The sequence below is a fragment of the Somniosus microcephalus genome, chromosome 16 (genome assembly GCF_052327205.1).
Source record: "Somniosus microcephalus isolate GS21.2 chromosome 16, FLI_Smic_1.0, whole genome shotgun sequence".
In the NCBI taxonomy this organism is placed as follows: Eukaryota; Metazoa; Chordata; class Chondrichthyes; order Squaliformes; family Somniosidae; genus Somniosus; species Somniosus microcephalus.
Genome location: NC_141002.1, coordinates 51351482 through 51372036, shown reverse-complemented (window position 1 = coordinate 51372036; position 20555 = coordinate 51351482). Strand labels below are relative to the sequence as shown.

The window sequence follows — 20555 nt, the reverse complement described above, 5'->3', positions numbered from 1 at the left end:
AATAGAACCCTGAAATATTATATCTAGAGTTTTCACTATTTCTTCCCCCATCTCCCTCAGGATCCTTGAATATATCCTGCCATATCCCAGTATTTTGTCATCCTTTAGCTTAACTAACTTACCTAACTTACCTTACCCCAGTTATTCACAATATATATTAATGTTCTAGACGAGGGAACTAGATGTAATATCTCCAAGTTTGCAGATGACACAAAGCTGGGTGGGCGTGTGTGCAGTGAGGAGGATGCAGAGAAACTTCAGTACGATTTGGACAGGTTGGGCGATTGGGCAGATGCATGGCAGATGCAGTATAATGTGGATAAATGCGAGGTTATCCACTTTGGTGGCAAAAACAGGAAGGCAGATTATTATCTGAACGGCAATAGATTGGGAAAAGGGGAAGTGCAACGAGACCTGGGTGTTCTTGTGCACCAGTCGCTGAAGGTAAGCATGCAGGTGCAGCAGGCGGTTAAGAAGGCAAATGGTATGCTGGCCTTCATAGCGAGAGGATTCGAGTACAGGAACAAGGATGTCTTGCTGCAGTTGTACAGGGCCTTGGTGAGACCACACCTTCAGTATTGTGTGCAGTTTTGGTCACCTTATCTGAGGAAGGATGTTCTTGCCATGGAGGGAGTGCAGCGAAGATTCACCGGACTGATACCTGGGATGGCAGGAATGACGTATGAAGAGAGATTGGGTCGACTGGGCTTATATTCGCTAGAGTTTAGAAGAATGAGAGGGGATCTCATTGAAACTTATAAAATTCTAACAGGACTAGAGAGACTAGATGCAGGAAGGCTGTTCCCGATGGCGGGGGAGTCCAGAACCAGGGGTCAGTCTAAGGATAAGGAGTAAGCCATTTAGGACTGAGATGAGGAGGAATTCCTTCACCCAGAGAGTGGTGAACCTGTGGAATTCTCTACCACAGAAGACAGTTGAGGCCAATTCATTAAATATATTCAAGAAGGAGTTAGATATATTTCTTGAGGCTAAGGGGATCAAGGGATATGGGGAGAAAACAGGAACAGGGTACTGAATTTGGATGGTCAGCCATGATCGCATTGAATGGCGGAGCAGGCTCGAGGGGCCGAATGGCCTACTCCTGCTTCTATCTTCTATGTTTCTATGTTTCTCTAATACTGTACTTTCCTTTTATTTATTATCAGTCATATTGCTTTTAACCAATTCAGGATTACATCCTCCTCAATATCCTTTTGTTTTGTAAACACTGATGCGAAGCGCTTGCTAACTATCCCTGTCAGCTTCTGTTTATTACCTCCTAACTCACTATCCTCTCCTCCCAGGGGTCCAATCTCACATTTAATGTTTAGTTTTACTGATATATTTGTAGAATACTTTACTGTTGTTTCAAAATATTTTTTGAGATTCTTCCCCCATACTCCATCCTTACATTCCTTATCCCTCTCTTAACTTGTTATTTTCTTGTATTGATATATATATATATTGTGTATCATACCTGGCTATAGGCCACATATACCCTATTATTCAATTTTATTTTTTTCTAACCTTTTTAGATCATGTAAGTCTGGACAGACACAAGGAAATCCCAGGGACCTATGAAGTCATCAGATTTCTGTTAATCTGCTATTAGGTTTATGTATGTTGGCTTAATAGCTTGTTATTTCAGATGTATACTAATATTGTTGCAGGATTGTTATGTTTGGGTAGCTGGATTTAGGACGGGGCGGGGAGTCATTATTTGCAGGGGTTCTGCTCACTGAAAATTTCAATAAATACTGATTAGGAGCTGGTAGCATTCGCAAAGTGGTGTACTCTTTTGGTAGGTGCATAAACAAATTGACTGTAATTTAACAAAACTTTAAATAAACCTTAACAAATCAAATTAAAATTTGGTTGTCCGAATTGATAATGCACTCCAGTCCCCGCGGCGCCCACCGGTCACGGAAGTACTCAAGCGTGCCGGCGGACACCGCGTGATCCATCTCCAGGGCCACCCGGGCGCGAACATGGCCGCGGAAGAGAGGCAGGCAATCGGGCTGAACGACCCCCTCGCAAAGTGGTGTACTCTTCTGATTGGACCAAAAACAAATTGTCTGTAAATTAATCAAATTTTAAATGAACCTTAACAAATCAAATTAAAATTGTGTTCCTCTTTTGCGAGACAAATAAGTTAAACAAATAAACTGTAAACAAAACTCTAATAACCCTTTAAATAAACCTTAACAAATCAAATTAAAATTTGGTTGTTTGAACTAATTATGCACTCCAGTCCCCGCGGCGCCCACCGGTCACGAAATTGCTCGAGCGCGCCGGCGGACACCGCGTGATCCATCTCCAGGGCCACCCGGGCGCGAACATGGCCGCGGAAGAGAGGCAGGCAATCGGGCTGAACGACCCCCTCGCAAAGTGGTGTACTCTTCTGATTGGACCAAAAACAAATTGTCTGTAAATTAATCAAATTTTAAATGAACCTTAACAAATCAAATTAAAATTGTGTTATCCGAATCAATGACGCACTCCAGTCCCCGTGGCGCCCACCGGTCGCGGAAGTACTCAAGCGCGCCGGCGGACACCGCGTGCTCCATCTCCAGGGCCACCCGGGCGCGAACATGGCCGCGGAAGAGAGGCAGGCAATCGGGCTGAACGACCCCCTCGCAAAGTGGTGTAGCTGGCATATTCAGCAAGAATAAGAGCTGGGAAACATGAGAAAGTGTGTTGTTTATTTTTAAAAGTGACATTAATCAAAATAGATTACATGTTAAACCAGAAATAAGTGACTGTCGTCCCAAATAATGAGTGATACACTTGGAAAAGTCTGAGTGGCGAAAAACCTTGAGAGATGGGACAGTGTACCGGCACACTGAGTGATGCCTTTACCCTGAATGGCGGCTCCGCCTTCAAATCATCACAGCGGCGGGTCAGTGCGCGCGCCGAGGGTGCCGGGCAACACAGGATTGGCCGGCGCAGGCGCAGTCGATGGAGCTGCTTGCTGGTCTCAGGGGGGCGGGGCTTAGGTTGCAGTCACTTTGCGGGGCCGCCACGGCGAGACTAATAACTGGGAGTAATAATCACCATAGTGACCGCGGGCAGCTCGTGTCAGATTAACGCCAGCGGAGCGGTGGAAGGAAAAGGGGCAAGACCAGGCCTGAGTGGGGCGATTCCCGAAAGCTGTAAGTACTGGGAGTTTGGGCAGAGCCAGTGGGGTTAGGCCCAGGAGGAGACGGGCATCGAACGGCCTGTCTCCAGCCGGATCATAAATATTTCGCCCTCACGCCACCTCTACCCGGCCAGGAGCCGCAGTTATGGGTGATTAAAGCCATGGGTAATGGGTAATGCAGCGTAACCCCCCCCCCCAATCAGAGTGCGAGAAATGTACTCTGTGAAACGGGTGAATGCAGAGAGGGTGTGTGTGTAGGGAGAGGCAGTGTGTTTATATATACACTTAATAACTTCAGAACCGAAAGTGAATCCGTTATCAAGGGTTCCAGTAAGTCAGGTGGTTACTGCCGGCTTTCACATGCCCTTTTGTTGTACAATGTCATTTAATGCGTTTCCTACATGTACAGTTTTTGGATCTTGACCATGTAACCTGCGTTTTCTTAGCAAATATTATTTTTTCCTCAGGGCATTTTCACTTGATTTTTCATCGTTGCTTTAATATTTCATCAATCTCTATTAAACCAGTTTTTTTACATTTTATTTTAATCTGGATTTCAATTGCAAACGGTATTTCTGCTTTTGCCGAAGAAACACTAATTTCTCTCTCTGCCCAGCCTGCCGAATCCTGCCGCAGCCGCCGAAGTACAGTGCCTTTGCAAGTCCCAGAGGGTGCTGGGAAGAAAGCAGAAGACTGCCATTGTTGTACATGATAAAGAACAAAGAATGTTATTTCTTCTTTTTAAAAAAAACACCCTTGAAGGGGGGAGGGGCTGGGAAATTTTGGTTTTCCTCCAAGTTTTCTGCAGAGCAGTGAACACTTTGCCAACAAGGAGTATGCTAAGTTGAAGGCCAAACAACCAAAAGTAAGGAATTCCAGGATGTTGGTGAAAGAGCTGTGATCTATGACTAAGTCAGGATAGTGTAGTTCTTGGAGGGGAACTTGGTGGTGGTGGCAATGTTCCAATGATCTTGCTGCTCTTGTCCTTCTTGGTGGTAGAGTCATAGGGCTGGGAAGGTGTTGTTGGAGGAAGCTTGATGAGTTTCTGCAATGTTCAGCAGACAGTACGTGTTGCTGCCCCTAAGTGCCAAAAGTGGAGGAAGGGATATTGAGTTTAGTGGCAAGCAGACTGCTCTGTCAAGTTACATAAGAACATAAGAAATAGGAGCAGGAGTAGGCCAATCGGCCCCTCGAGCCTGCTCCGCCATTCAATAAGATCATGGCTGATCTGATCCTAACCGCCAATCTACTATCACAGAACCATCTCCTGAATCTAACAGAATTAGACACACGAAATAGGAGCAGGATCAGGCTACACGGCCCCTGGGCCCGCTCCGCTACCCACAGGGCCATGTCCGATCCGAACCTAGACTCATGTCCAAATTCCTGCCCGCTCCCCGTAACCCTTAATTCCCTTTACTTCTAGGAAACTGTCTATTTCTGTTTTAAATTTATGTAATGATGTAGCTTCTACAGCTTTTTGGGGCAGCATATTCCATGGACCTACCACCCTCTGAGTGAAGTAGTTCCTCCTCATCTCAGTTTTGAAAGAGCAGCCCCTTATTCTAAGATTATGCCCCCTAGTTCTAGTTTCACCCATCATCGGGAACATCCTCCCCGCATCCACCCGATCCAACCCCTTCACAATCTTATATGTTTCAATAAGATCGCCTCTCATTCTTCTGAACTCCAATGAGTAGAGTCCCAATCTACTCAACCTCCCCTCATATGTCCATCCCCTCATCCCCGGGATTAACCGAGTGAACCTTCTTTGTACTGACTCGAGAGCAAGTACAGGTAGAATACCCTTTATCCGAACTTCTGAAAACCGAAACCCTCTAAAAACCGAAGGTTTTTTCGGTCAGCGTAAGTCGTGCGCAAGACATGACCAGAGTGGCGCACGACTTACACTGAGCAGAGGGTCAGCGTAAGTCGTGCGCACGACCCCCCGCGGACCCCCCTGCCGACCCCGACCCCCGCCGACTTACGCTGAGCAGAGGATCAGCGTAAGTCGTGCGCACGACCCCCCGCCGACCCCCCCGCGGAACCACCTGACTCTCTTCCAAAGGCTCGAAAGCAACGAGAGCTCTGAGCCCGCGGCGGTGCCGGCCCCTGTTCCGACCGAGCACGACGACCTGTTGGTGGAAATGCGGAACTTCATTGCATTCCAGGCTAGCAGCGACGGACAAGCCACGACTGCGGACCCCCCCGCGGACGCCCGACCTCCGCGGGGACCCCCGCCGACCCACCTTCCGAAATCCGAAATTTTCCGAAAACCGAAACACGGCTGGTCCCGAGGTTTTCGGATAAAGGATAGTCTACCTGTATGTCTTTTCTTAAGTATGCAGTATTCCAGGTGCGGTCTCACCAATACCTTGTACAACTGAAGCAATAACTCCCTATTTTTATATTCTATCCCCCTAGCAATGAAAGCCAACATTCCATTGGCCTTCTTAATCACTTGCTGCACCTGCATACTAACCTTTTGCGTTTCGTGCACCAGGACACCCAGATCCCTTTGTACTTCAGTACTTTCCAGTTTCTTGCCATTAAGATAATAACTTGCTCTACGATTTTTCCTGCCAAAGTGCATAACCTCACACTTTCCAGTATTGTATTCCACCTGCCAAATCTCTGCCCACTTACTTAGCCTGTCTATGTCCCCTTGCAGGTTTTTTATGTCCTCCTCACTCACTACTTTCCCTCCCATCTTCGTATCATCTGCAAACTTTGATATGTTACACTCGGTCCCCTCCTCCAAATCGTTAATATAGATTGTAAAGAGTTGGGGACCCAGCACTGACCCCTGCGGAACACCACTAGTTACTAATTGTCAGTCTGAGAATGAACCATTTATCCCAACTCTCTGCCTTCTGTTAGATAGCCAATCCTCTATCCATGCCAGAATATTACCCCCAATCCCGTGATTTTTTATCTTAAGCAATAATCTTTTGTGTGGCACCTTGTCAAATGCCTTTTGGAAGTCTAAATACACTACGTCCACTGGTTCCCCTTTATCCACCCTATATGTTACTTCCTCAAAGAACTCCAGCAAATTTGTCAAACATGACTTCCCCTTCATAAAACCATGCTGACTTTGTCCTATTAAATTATGATTATCCAAATGTCCTGTTACTGTCTCCTTAATAATGGACTCCAAAATTTTACCTACCACAGATGTTAGGCTAACCGGTCTATAGTTTCCAGCCTTCTGTCTACTGCCCTTTTTAAATAAGGATGTTACATTAGCAGTTTTCCAGTCTGCCGGGACCTTTGCTGAGTCCAGGGAGTTTTGGAAAATTATTACTAATGCATCCACAATCCCTACCGCCACTTCCCTCAAGACTCTAGGATGTACGCCATCAGGTCCAGGTGATTGATCCGCCTTGAGTCCCATTATTTTACCGAGTACCACTTCCTTAGTGATTTTGATCGTGTTTAGCTCCTCCCCCCCCCCCCCCCCCCCCATAGCCCCCTGTTTGTCCAGTGTTGGGATATTCTTCGTGTCCTCTACTGTAAAGACTAATACAAAATATTCATTCAGTGTTTTTGCCATCTCCATATTTCCCACCATTAATTTCCCGGTCTCATCCTCTAAGGGACCAACATTTACTTTAGCCACCCTTTTTCTTTTTATATAACTATAAAAACTCTTACTATCTGTTTTTATATTTTTTGCTAATTTACTTTCATAATCTATCTTCCCTTTCTTAATCAATCTTTTTGTTATTTTTTGCTGTCTTTTAAAGTTTTCCCAATCCTCTATCCTCCCACTAGATTTGGCTACCTTATATGCCCTTGTTTTTAGTCGAATACTATCCTTAATTTCTTTACTTAGCCACGGATGGCTGTCTTTTACACCCTTTTCTTCTCAGTGGAATATATATTTTTTGGAAGTTGTAAAATAACTCCTTAAATGTACACCACTGATCATGTATCGTCTTACCCTTTAATCTATTTTCCCAATCCACTCTACTCAATTCCACTCTCATACCTTCATAGTCTCCTTTATTCAAGCTTAGCATGCTTGTTTGAGATCCAACCTTCTCACCCTCTAATTGAATATGGAATTCAACCATGTTATGGTCACTCATTCCAAGGGGATCCTTTACTAGGACATTTTTAATTAATTCTGTCTCGTTACACAGGACCAGATCCAAGGTTGCTTGCCCCCTGGTCGGTTCAGTTACATACTGCTCAAGAAACCAATCCCTAATACACTCAATGAACTCATCCTCAAGGCAGCCCTGCCCAATTTGATTTGTCCAATTAATATGATAGTTAAAATCCCCCATAATTATAGATGCTCCCTTATTACAAGCCTCAACTATTTCCTGATTGATACTCCGTCCAACAGAGTTGCGACTGTTCGGAGGCCTATAGACTACGCCCACTAGTGGTTTTTCCCCTTATTATTCCTTACCTCCACCCAAACTGTTTCATTATCCTGATCTTTTGACCCAATATCATTTCTCTGTATTACAGTGATTCCTTCCTTTATTAACATAGCCACCCCACCTCCCTTTCCTTCCTGCCTGTCCTTCTTGATCGTTAAATAACCTGGTATGTTTAATTCCCAGGCATTGTCACCCTGCAGCCATGTTTCTGTAATGGCCACAAGATCATACCCATATGTAGTTATTTGTGCCATTAACTCGTCTATTTTGTTACGAATGTTACGTGCATTCAGATAGAGAACTTTCAAATATGTTATGTGACACTTAGTTCCTGCTTTTGCCCTTTTTATTACTTTACCTTTTACTCCATACCTTCTGCCCCTTCCTGACACGCTCTGGTTTTTAATTTCCCCACTGCTACCTAAGTCTATGACCTTCTCTGTTGTCATTTGTATTATTTGCTCTCTAGGAACCTCCCCCCCCCCCCCCCCACTAGTTAGTTTAAAGCCCTCTCTACAGCCCTAGTTATATGATCCGCCAGGACTCTAGTCCCAGCACTGGCCAAGTGAAGCCCGTCCCAACGGAACAGCTCCCTCCTGCCCCAGTACTGGTGCCAGTGTCCCAGGAAGCATTTCTCCCACACCAGTCTTTGAGCCACGCATTTAACTCTCTGATTTTATTTGTCCTAGCCAAATTTGCTCGTGGCTCAGGTAATAATCCAGAGATTATTACCCTTGAGGTTCTGTTTCTTAATTTGACCCCTAGCTGCTCATACTCCTTTAACAGAACCGGCTTCCTAGTCCTATCTACATCGTTTGTACCAACATGGACCACGACAACTGGATCCACCCCCTCCCACTGCAAGTTTCTTTCCAGCCCAGAGGAGATGTCCTTAACCCTGGCACCAGGTAGGCAACACAGCCTTCGGGACTCTCGCTCTCGCCTGCAGAGAACTCTATCCCCCTAATAATACTATCCCCTACCACTACAACATTTCTATTTACTCCCCCCTCTTGAATGGCCCCCCATTCCAAGGTGCTGTGGCCAGGTTCCTCATCCTCCCTGCAGTCCCTGCTCCTGTCCCCACAGGGAGTAAGAACCTCGAACCTGTTGGACAAGAGCAAGGGCTGCGGCTCCTCCAGCTCTACCTCCTGGATCCCCGTACCTGCCTCACTCGTAGTCACACCGTCCTGCCCCTGACCATGGGCTACATCTGAATTAATTAACTTCATAGGTGTGACCACCTCCTGATACACAGAGTCCAGGTACTTCTCCGCCTCCCTGATGTGTCGCAGTGTCTGAAGCTCAGACTCCAGCTCATCAACACGGAGCTGGAGTTCCTGTAGTAGCAGACACTTGTCACAGACGTAATCACTGTGAACCTCAATGGGGTTCACTGGCTCCCACATCTCGCAACAGTAACACATCACCTGCTCCATTCTATGTAATTAATTAAATTTTTTATTGTTAGCTATGGACACCCTCTGCCCGATTTTAGATGCTAGTATCCCCTTTAATTAATTGGATTTAAATTAAATGGATTTAAATTAAATCAATCCCTCTAGTTACACCAGTTAAATGGTTTACCAACAGTCACTCTGCACCAGAAAGGCCTTATTAACTACAACCCACAGAGTTTCTTGAGTGTTGTTGCAGTTGCACCCATCTTAGTGAGTGGTGAGCATTTCATCACGCTGCTAATTTGAACCTTATAGATGGTGAAGAGGCTTTGAGAAGTAATACCATGTGCCACTCATCGCAATGTACTCAGCCATTGCCCTTCTATTGTGGGCATGTTGTTGATATGGCTGGTTCACTTAATTTTCTGGTCAGTGGTGATCCCCGAGGATGCTGATGACCGGGGACTCAGCACTAGTTGGTGCCATTGAAGGTCAGAGGAAGTGGTTGCACTTTGTAGGAGATGGCCATTGCCTGTCACTTCTGGACTGTTTCATTATATGAGGAACTATGAATGGATCTGAATGTTAAAGAATCATTGATAAACAACCCCATTTCTGATCTTAAGGAATTAATGTTATTGAAGCAGCTGAAGATGCTTGGGCTGAGGACGTTGCTCTGAGAAACTCCTGCAGTGATGTCCTGGGGTATTAATTGGCTTACAACAACTGCGACCATCTTTATTTGTGTCAAATATGATCCCAGACATTGGAGGATTTTCTCCATGACCTCCAATGACTTGGAAGCGATTGGAAATGCAAAGAATTTGTCTGTTTCCCCACCTGGCAGCCAAAAGTTTTTTCTGAGCTAATTCCAAAGCACAGTCATTCTTCTTATCGTGTCCACGGACAATCTATACATAGCCCAGCCAGAACTGGACACATTTTTGCACCTTGTTGTTGAATTCGGCAAGATCTGCAACAGTGCAGGGTTCCTCTAACGATGGGCATTGCAGGAGATGTTGCATAGTCTGTGCCTCAGTTCCACATTCACAAGTTGTCGGGCTGGTTGAATATCCCCAGTTGCTTAGTGACGCCATTGAGCAACCTACACCGGTCCTAAGTCTGTTAAGGCACTTCCAGGTTGCCCAGTTGCAATTAGCTCCTGGGGGAAGGCTTTCATCAGGTAAAATTTCCATCGCTGGGGGTTGTTCAAGACTGGCGAGCCGGTCTGTCCACAAGGCGATGCGGGCTTCAGATGAGGTTGATTGTAATGGAACAACACTGTTCATGAAGCTCTTCTTTGACTTTAGGCGGCTGGGTGTAGGTGTGTGACAATGCAGAGGGTGCCTCTCATCTGATGTTTGATGGAGTCGCTCTTTCTTGCTGGCTACCGTTCTTATATCAGGGGGAGCGATACCCGCCAGGATATATAGGCTGTTGGTGTTTGTTGGTTTTAAGCAACCTGTGATAAATCGGCAGCTTGCATTCAGAACGGCATCCATCTTCTTGGCATGAGTAGACCTTTCCCATGCAGGGCAGGCGTATTCGGCAGTGGAATAGCAAAGAGCAAGTGCACTGGTTCGCAATGTTTTCGGGCTTGCTCCCCATCTTGTGTTAGTGAGCTTATTCAGGATGTTGTTTCGTGCGCTCACTTTTGCCTTTGTCTTCTCGATGTGGTTCTTGAAGGTGAGGCATCGGTCAAGGGTGACTAAGTAGATAGGGTGCTCGTAATGCGTCAGTGTTGCTCCACACCAGGTTACTTTCAGCTGGCGTTTGGCTTCACGGTTTCTGAGGTGGAATGCACAAACTTGCGTCTTTGATGGGTTTGCGCAAAGGTGGTTTTCTTCATAGTAGGATTTTAGTCTCTCCAAGGCCTCAGAAAGCGTTTTCTCCACGGTCATGAAAATAGCTTTAAAAATCCAAATATACATTGATCTTCTGCTTGAGAAGACCACAGATAGTTTAGAGGTTCCTAGAACACCTTGGATGACAAATAGGAGGCTGTTATTGCTCAAAACAAAAAAATCGTGACTCTTTTTATGTGGATAACTCTTGGAATATTATGAATATTCATTTCCTTTTGCAGCAAGAACTTTACTGCTGACTACTGATGATACCAATGTAAGAAGTCACACAACACCAGGTTATAGTCCAACAGCTTTATTTGAAATCACAAGCTTTCGGAGCGCTGCTCCTTCATCAGGTGAAGTGGAGAGACGCATATAGACACAGCATATATAGTCAGAGAATAATGTCAGATGTTTACAGGTAATCTTTCTAACTGCCATTTATCACACCTCGGCAGAGAGATAATCACAGCAATCAAAGGTGTAAATGGTGTCCAAACAGGTCAGTCAGGAAAACATTACATCAAAGAACAATGAGGTGGGGTCACAAGGGGTCAAATGTTGCAGATGCTGGGGTCTGTATGAAAAACAAAAAAAAGACAAAAAACTTTTTTTTTGCTGGAAATCACAGCAGCTCCAGCTGCATCTGTGTGGAGAGAACAAGCCAACGACGACTCGAGTCTGGATGACCCTACGTCAGGTGGGGTTACATGTAGCGTGACATGAACCCAAGATCTCGGTTGAGGCCATCCTCATAGGTGCGGAACTTGGCTATCAGTTTCTGCTCGACGATTTTGCGTTGTCGTGTGTCTCGAAGGCCGCCTTGGAGAATGCTTACCCGAAGATCGGAAGCTGAATGTCCTTGACTGCTGAAGTGTTCCCCGACTGGAAGGGAACACTCCTGCCTGGCGATTGTTGCGCGGTGTCCGTTCATCCGTTGTCGCAGTGTGTGCATGGTCTCGCCGATGTACCATGCTCCGGGGCATCCTTTCCTGCAACGTATGAGGTAGACAACGTTGGCCGAGTCACATGAGTATGTACCATGTACCTGGTGGGTGGTGTCCTCACGTGTGATGATGGTATCTGTGTTGATGATCTGGCATGTTTTGCAGAGGTTGCTGTGGCAGGGTTGTGTGGTGTCGTGGTCGCTGTTCTCCTGAAAGCTGGGTAATTTGCTGCGAATGATGGTCTGAGGTTAGGCGGCTGTTTGAAGGCGAGTAGTGGAGGCATGGGGATGGCCTTAGCGAGGTGTTCATCGTCCTCGATGACATGTTGAAGGCTGCGAAGAACATGGCGTAGTTTCTCCGCTCCGGGGAAGTACTGGACGACGAAGGGTACTCTGTTGGTTGTGTGCCGTGTTTGTCTTCTGAGGAGGTCTATGCGATTTTTTGCTGTGGCCCGTTGGAACTGTCGATCGACGAGTCGAGCATCCTATCCCGTTCTTACGAGGGCGTCTTTCAGCGTCTGTAGGTGTCCATCGCGTTCCTCCTCGTCTGAGCAGAGCCCCGGAGCATGGTACATCGGCGAGACCATGCAGACACTGCGACAACGGATGAACGGACACCGCGCAACAATAGCCAGGCAGGAGTGTTCCCTCCCAGTTGGGGAACACTTCAGCAGTCAAGGACATTCAGCCTCCGATCTTCGGGTAAGCATTTTCCAAGGTGGCCTTCGAGACACACGACAACGCAAAATCGTCGAGCAGAAACTGATGGCCAAGTTCCGCACCCATGAGGACGGCCTCAACCGAGATCTTGGGTTCATGTCACGCTACATGTAACCCCACCTGACGTAGGGTCATCCAGACTCGAGTCGTTGTTGGCTTGTTCTCTCCGCACAGATGCGGCCGGACCTGCTGTGATTTCCAGCAAAAAAAATGTTTTTTGTCTTTTTTTGTTTGTCATACAAACCCCAGCATCTGCAACATTTGACCCCTTTTGACCCCACCTCATTGTTCTTTGATGTAATGTTTTCCTGACTGACCTGTTTGGACACCATTTACACCTTTGATTGCTGTGATTATCTCTCTGCCGAGGTGTGATAAATGGCAGTTAGAAAGATTACCTGTAAACATCTGACATTATTCTGATTATATAAGCTGTGTTTTTATGCATCTCTCCACTTCACCTGACGAAGGAGCAGCGCTCCGAAAGCTTGTGATTTCAAATAAAGCTGTTGGACTATAACCTGGTGTTGTGTGATTTCTTACATTTGTCCACCCCAGTCCAACACCGCCATCTCCACACGATGATACCAATGAGTGGTGTCCTGACCAATGTGCTGCCTTTTAGATGAGATGTTAAACTGAGTGCCTCTATAACTGCTCGGATGGCTATAAAAGAACCCAAGGCACTAGTCGAAGAAGAGCAGGGAGTTCTGATGTCTTGGCCAACTTGTACCTCAAATGTCACCACTAAAACAGATTGACTGGTTATTTATCTCATTGCTGTTTGTGGGACCTTGCTGTGCAATTTCACTTCAGAAGAGAATTGGAATATCTTTAGGATGTGAAAGGTGCAATATAAATATAGGTCTTTTACCATAAGATACTGGAATGAAAGAAGAAAAATAGGGTTTCAGACACCATGAAATTCTTCCAAATTATTGGAGAATGCCATTTTTCTGTGTTATGTCACTGGATGCTCAAACAGAAATTGTTCACACTTTCCAGTGACTCAGCTCCTAATTAATCTATGATTTAAGAGTTTTATATTCTCCTGCGTGGCATGTTCCAACCTCAATACTCTGTGCCACAGAATGGTGGTATGTAAGTATTTGCCTGCAGCTTCCTGCAAACCTGCTGAGTTCCTGATCTCAATTGTGCTGTACTGTAGGGTGATCATATTTTCTAAAGCAAATCCGGGGACACAGAGGGTGGAAGCACAGCAAAGTAGCCAGGACACGTTTCAAGAAAACCGATGTGACAACTTTGTTGCTTCTGCTAGTGGAATACACGTAGAGACAACATCATTTTCACTTTACACCAAATCTCGAATCTTGCGTGTATTCTGGCAATAGTGCTGTACCATCTATACTTGTCCCTGAATACCCAAACTTTTAATTTCTCAGTTTTAAATCTGTTCCAAACAGACTGAGATTTTCCATATAAGGTGTGAAATACGCTCTGTCTCAGAAGATTTCAGAAAGCTTTTCCCGGTGGGAGAATTTAGAGCTTGCCTTATTCATTTAAAAAAAAAAACACGATGCACCATACTGATCTCTGAAGTAAAGTAAATCCACTCACCCACCAGTTCTCACCGCACCCTTGGCTTCTCCCATGCATTTTAAAGGTTCCGCCCTCTGGCTAGTCACTGTTGGCCGAAACACGGGATCAGGTGACTCAATTCCCCAGAGTGCAGTGCGGCCCAAGCTATCGATTGGGCCTTTTCTTTGCCACACTACATTGTGGGAAGGCAGGGATGCCATCGTCTCCTCCATTCAATTGGTTCCTGAAATCAGTTCCTGGCTCCTGGAATCCGTTCCTGGGCGCGAACGGGATGAGAAGCTCCCTCGGAGCTTTCTGTACATTTTGTGTTTTTAAAACAAAAAACAAAGATTGAATTTTTCCAATTTATATAAAAATAAAGTTAAAATGAAACTCATGCGGACCAATGAATATGGCTCTATTCGGGGACGAGTTTCCTGAACCGAGGATGTTGTTTGCCCGGGGACACAGTGCCTAATCCGGAACTGTCCCCGGAAAATGGGGATGTATGGTTAGCCTAGTCACAAATGTCCTCATGGGTGAGGGAGTAGTTATCCTTGGGTAACATTTGAAACAGTCCGAGTGGCACAGGTAGAAACCTTGGAGCTGGTCCGCTTCTGTTCTACAAGCTAGCCATGAATATAGAAAACAAGAAAGTATCTTTTTAAAAAAAAAGGGAATCACTGTCATTAAAAAGTTATTTTCTGCCTCCATTTTTTATTGCTGAAAGGAAACCGGCTGCTTAGTCTTCTTTGTAATTGAGACAGTTTTTTTTCTCCATTCACTCTGGGAGTTTCCTGATCTTCCATTTGGTGCCTTTCCACAATAACCTAGCTAATATGAGGGAACCCGTTGTGTGGGAATTGAGTGTGTCCCAGTTCTTAGTCAAGGTGTCTCAACATGTATGCCACAAAGTTTATTAACCTGCCCTTCAGTTAAATTTGATTCTTTTTTGAGAATGATACTGTAATTTTAATCTTTTTCTTCTCTCTATCTAGCTCCTCCTTGCACCTGCAGAAATACCAACAGCAGTTGACAACTTCATGTTGAATCAGCTGCAATGAAACTGCGTGTGCGAGTTCAAAGACAGAGGGGCTGGGTAGAGCTGGAGGAGGATGAGCCTACTCTCGCTGACCTGCGCAGTAAGATTATAAACTCTTTTCTGCCATCCTTAGGATACAAGTAAGTGAAGCAACTTCAAGCCACTGCTTCAATGGTTGATTAGTTTGAGTGTCTGTGCTGCTAATATAGTTTGAAATGAGAAATATCTTTATTTTCATGTTATCAAATGGACTATATTACCTACTAAAGAGCTTTTTGATCAACTAGCGATTTATTGACATTCTTGATAATTTTATAGCATAGAGACACTTTTTAGACCTGTCACACAACTTTCACTCTGTAGGCGGTGTTCCAGAATAACTCTACAATAAGTTAACTAGAATGGAATGTCACACATCAATGCTGTCAAATTATGGTTTGAACACAATAATAGAATACCGATACCGTACAGTGTTATACATTGTTCTTAAACACTGGAATTTGGTTTTGGTGTAGTGCAAATCATAAATTTATACCTGGTAATTTTTATTGGAAATTGTACATGTGCACAGAAAGCCTAAGGGAAAGTTTAGGCTGTTGCTGAGGCAGGGATATTCAGATGTGTATTATGCTATGCCAAATTTGTTAGTACCTTGTCAAACTTTTCCCAAGTCTTCAATATGTTGCCTCTGGGGTGTCAAGATTGCAAGCTATATTATTGACGGAAACTACCACCTTGCTAATTCTGTTTATCTCTTAATGTTGCTTCATTCTAAGTTGTGGCCTCAAAGCCTTACAGTGAGTGAGCATGGTGTGAATTCATAGAAATACAAAGATGTTACAACATGGAAACAGGCCATTTACTAAAAAATATAATAAATAGTCGGCATGGATTTCTAAAAGGAAGGTCACGTTTAACCAACCTTATTGAATTGTTTGAAGAAATAACAGGAAGATTAGACAAGAGTAAAACAGTGTATGTGGTATACGTGGACTTTAGAAGGTAGGTCTTTCATAAGGTGCCACATAAGAGACCCGTCAAAAGGTCAGGGCACCTGGAGTGTTTCTCCTACTGCAGAAAGTGAGCAGTATTGTTCCATAGTGATGTGTGCTGGGACCACTGTTTTTTGCTGTATGCATAAATGATTTGGACCCAAGGAATTGGAGGTATGGTTTTGAAATTTGGACATTATACAAAATTGGGGGGCGGGTATAGAATCATAGAAATTTATGGCACAGAAGGAGGCCATTCGGCTCATCGTGTCTGTGCTGGCTGAAAAAGAGCGATCCAGCCTAATCCCACTTTCCAGCTCTTGGTCTGTAGCCTTGTAGGTTGTAGCAGTTCAAGTGCATAGCCAAGTACTTCTTAAATGTGATGAGTGTTTCTGTCTCTACTGCCCTTTCAGGCAGAGAGTTCCAGACCCCCACCACCCTCTGGGTGAAAAAAGTTCTCCTCAACTCCCCTCTAATCCTTCTGCCAATTACTTTAAATCTATACCCCCTGGTTAGTGACCTCTCTGCTAAGGGAAATAGGTCCTTCCTATCCACTCTATCTAGGCCCCTCATAATTTTATACACACCTAGCTAGATTATCTTATGAGGGGTCAGAAGTATAATGCTCACCGGTCAGATGTTGAAAGAAAAGCCTTGCCCCTTTGCCCTGTTGCCTGCCGATGTCACGTGGTCCCGCTGTTGCACAGACTTCACCGTCCAGGTAGAGATACCCCAGTAATTAAAAGGTCTCTGACAGGGTATCCTACCTCTCTGGATGGGCTCTCCTTCGATGGTCTTCTTCCTTGGTTGATGGCGAGGCAGGGCGCAGGAGGCGAGGCGAGAGAGAGCGAATGGCTTCTTGAGAGGCTAGTTATACCCCCCTCGGTAGCCCTTATCTCTCTACGCTCAATCAGCTTATTCTTTTGTCTGATTTGAGCGGGCTGGAATTAAACAAAAGGTATCGATCTTGGCCCATCGACTTGGATGGCCGGTAACCGGTTCCTGCCGGTTCTGCAACTGCTCTCCTTTGTCCAACAGGTTCTTTGATGGGGGCCAGCCCCGTCTCGATGGCCCCGCTGATTATTTTGATTGTTTGAGCAAACACCTTGATGGCCTTTATGCGTAGGTCTGATTGGAATTGGGTTTGTCCCCAATGCATATGCAAAAGTCTTGTCTGGTTTCGTGATCTCCTTGCTGCAGACATTGAAATGCACAAGCTGTTAGCTTGCCAGGGTCCGATTGAAACTGACAGGCTTTCGGTCACGAGGTCTGACCACAGCCATTTTGTTGTGCCCTGGGTTTTAAAACTCAGTCTGACCAGGGTTTCTTTTAAAAACCAAATAAATCTTCGGGGGGGGGGGGAAAGAGATGTATGAAATTTTCGAATCCTTCAACACCTCAATCAAGTCTCCCCTCAGCCTCCTCTGTTCCAAAGAAAACAATCCCAGCCTATCCAATCTTTCCTCATAGTTAAAATTCTCCAGTCCTGGCAACATCCTCGTAAATCTCCTCTCCCCTCTCTAATGCAATCACATCGTTCCTGTAATGTGGTGACCAGAACTGTACGCAGTACTCTAGCTGTGGCCTAACTAGTGTTTTATACAGTTCAAGCATAACCTCTCTGCTCTTACTTTCCTTTGTTAGCCAAGGCATAGAAACATAGAAGATAGGAGTAGGAGTAGGCCATTCGGCCCCTCGAGCCTGCTCCGCCATTCAATGCGATCATGGCTGATCATCCAAATTCAGTACCCTGTCCCTGCCTTCTCCCCATATCCCTAGAATATATAGAATATATCCCGTATGCCTTCTTTGCCACCTTATCTACCTGTCCTGCCACCTTCAGGGATCTGTGGACATGCACTTCAAGGTCCCTCTGTTCCTCTACACTTGTCAGTATCCTACCATTTATTGTGTATTCCCTTGCCTTGTTAGCTCTCCCCAAATGCATTACCTATAGTTAATAGTGTGAAAGACTGCATCAAAATACAGGAAGACATAAACCAGCTTCTTCCTTAAGATCCTCCTTCAAACCAAGCCTTTGGTTGCCCCCCCCCCCCCCCCCCATGCCCTTCTTGATTTCTCCTCCTCTGTCAATATCCAGTTTTTTTCCTTGCACCTCCTAATAACACCTTGGGATTGTTTTCTACAGTAAAGGCACTGTGTAAATGAAAGCTGTAGTATTGGAACGCTCAGATTTCACTGCAACTGAACAAGGGTTTTAAATTGGCAACATAAATTCTTTTAAATCTACAAGTAGTGCATTAAAATAGTTTGAAATTTAATGTTTAATGGCATCTTTATCAGCAGATAGCTACTTGTAAGATGTTTGGAAAATTCTTCATTTGCATTTGCTAAATAGCATTAAAGCCCAGAAAAGCCATGTTGTAATTTTTAATGATTGTGGCCACAATAAACATCAAAATTGTACTCTAGGTCCTAGACTCTACTTGAGTAATATCAATGGAAATCTGCTAGTGTTTAAGGAAATTTACCAAAATTATTCTGTTTTGTTCTGGTGGAGATTGCATTGTATGATGCAGCTCAAGTGCATTTTGCTAAATCCCAGGTCTCTGAAGTTACTTTTAATTGCGATTCATTAATGGGGGGGGAGGGGAAGGTCTTCTGTTGTATACAAGAAAAGGGCTGTTGGGAGGCTTATGAGCAGAGTACTTTTAAACACACTTGACTTTTTTTGCTTCTGCCTCTAAAGCTTCTTGGGAGGTTTTCTACTTTAAAGGCACTTTAAAGTCAAGTTGTTGATTTGATTTAAAATTTTCTTCAAATTGCTGGAGCATACTTCTCACCCAGATGTTCTCACCTCTCTACGGATCAGCTGGAGTGACATTTGATGGCAAGCCAGTCATATCCGCCAGTAAACTGTGAAATAGGGTCAGAGAACACTCCGCTCAAACCTGCTTACATTAAGAATGGCAGTGCTGCTCCTGTCCAGGGTTGATGGCAGCAGTCTTTGAATTCGCTGTGTGCAAATTGGATGCCGCTTTTCCCTAATTTTTAATGTTTGATGTAATCCTTCATCAGAACTGGGAAAAAATTTGAAGATGAACAGCATTTAAACAGGGGCAGCGCAAAGGAAAGGGGGAAGAAAACAAAAAAACTGGCATATGAGAGAAGTATGCGTAGAATGACCTGTAAAGTGCATAAAAGGAAAATGGAAGCTGGCAAAATAGTTGGTGATGTTAACATGAACTAATAGGAAGTAGCATAATGAAATAAATTAAAGACACTTAAGAGACTCAGGACATGTGAATAGCTGAGGTGGTGGCAATTGAGGTGAGGCAGGTCTGAAACGGAAACAGGAAAAGTTGGCAAAGTGGAACAGGTTGCCTGAGGGGAAAAAAGCAGACTGACACCAAGTGTGCAAACTGCCCCACCAGCACAGTGTTCCCATGGAGTACCCTTCCCCAAGGCAGGTTGGCAACCTGCCTTTCCCCAAACATCCAGGAATGCTGAGACATCTGTCCTACATTGCCAGCATCTCCTGCTGTAAAGAAATAGGAGCTACAGTGAAGATTAAAGTGATTAAAGGTTAAGGCCAGAGGACTGCAAAGTGACTATTTGAAATTTAAGGCGCTGTTCCTCGGGTTTGCGTTGAGCCTTAAATAGCCTCAGTAGGAGGCTAAAGACAGAGAGGTCAAAGTGGGAGTGGAATGGGAAATGGAAGGGACGAACAACGGAGTTTGTCATATTTGACAGAATGGAGATGTTCGGAAATGTGTTCACTTAAAGGCAAGGATTTGCATTTATATATCGCCTTTCACGGCCTCCGGACATCCAAAAGCACTTTTCGACGAAATAATCACTCTTGTAATATAGAGAAATGCGGCAGCCAATTTGCGCTCAGCAAGGTCCCACAAACAGCAATGAGGTAAGTGACCAGATAACCTGTTTTAGTGGCGTTGGTTGAAAGATAAATATTGGCCAAGACATTGGGATAGCTCCCCATCTCTTCTTCAAATAGTGCCATGGGATCTTTTACGTCCACCTGAGAGGACAGATGGGGCCCTGGTTTAATGCCTCATCCGAAAGACGGTACCTCTGACAGTGCAGTATTCCGTCAGTACGGTTTATGTATCTTGGAGGGAGGAGGTGGAAGTGGGCTGTGCAGGATTGAAGACTGAGATTGGAGGCAGTGTGGGGAAGATCTAGAGAGGACATGAGGTCAGCATTGGCCTGGAAAATTATAGCTTGGTGTTCAGTAATGCGGTCATGGTCAAGGGGAAGATAGGAGTTATCAGAGTTGGCATTCACCCTCAGCAAGGTATAGGTCCTCCTGCCATACAGGTTGTGGGGGAAGCTACCTGGGCAAAAACGTAGGTGTAGAGGTCAAAGTGGCGGAAGAAGAGCTCGACATTGTGCCAATTTCAGAATCTGTTAAGTTGGGGGCGTAGGAGGATGAAGCTGAGGTGCTTGCTCCAATCTTTTTGGAGTCAGAGAGGGAGACCAGAGGGAATAGTGAAAATTCCTTTTTCCTTTTTAAACACTTTACAAGTCATTTTCCTTTTTAAATCTAGT

The 20555-nt window shown here is 44.9% G+C and overlaps 1 protein-coding gene across 1 annotated transcript in view; it reads left to right on the top strand.

The window, feature by feature from the left end:
• Nucleotides 1-2963: 2963 nt before the first annotated feature.
• Nucleotides 2964-20555, top strand: part of fbxo7 (F-box protein 7) — a 42079-nt gene continuing 24487 nt past the window's right edge. The window contains exons 1-2 of the mRNA XM_086009017.1: nt 2964-3152; nt 14987-15170. Of these exons, the coding sequence (XP_085865143.1) occupies nt 15049-15170 (122 nt within the window). The 5' untranslated portion in view covers nt 2964-3152; nt 14987-15048. The remainder of the gene's footprint in view (nt 3153-14986; nt 15171-20555) is intronic.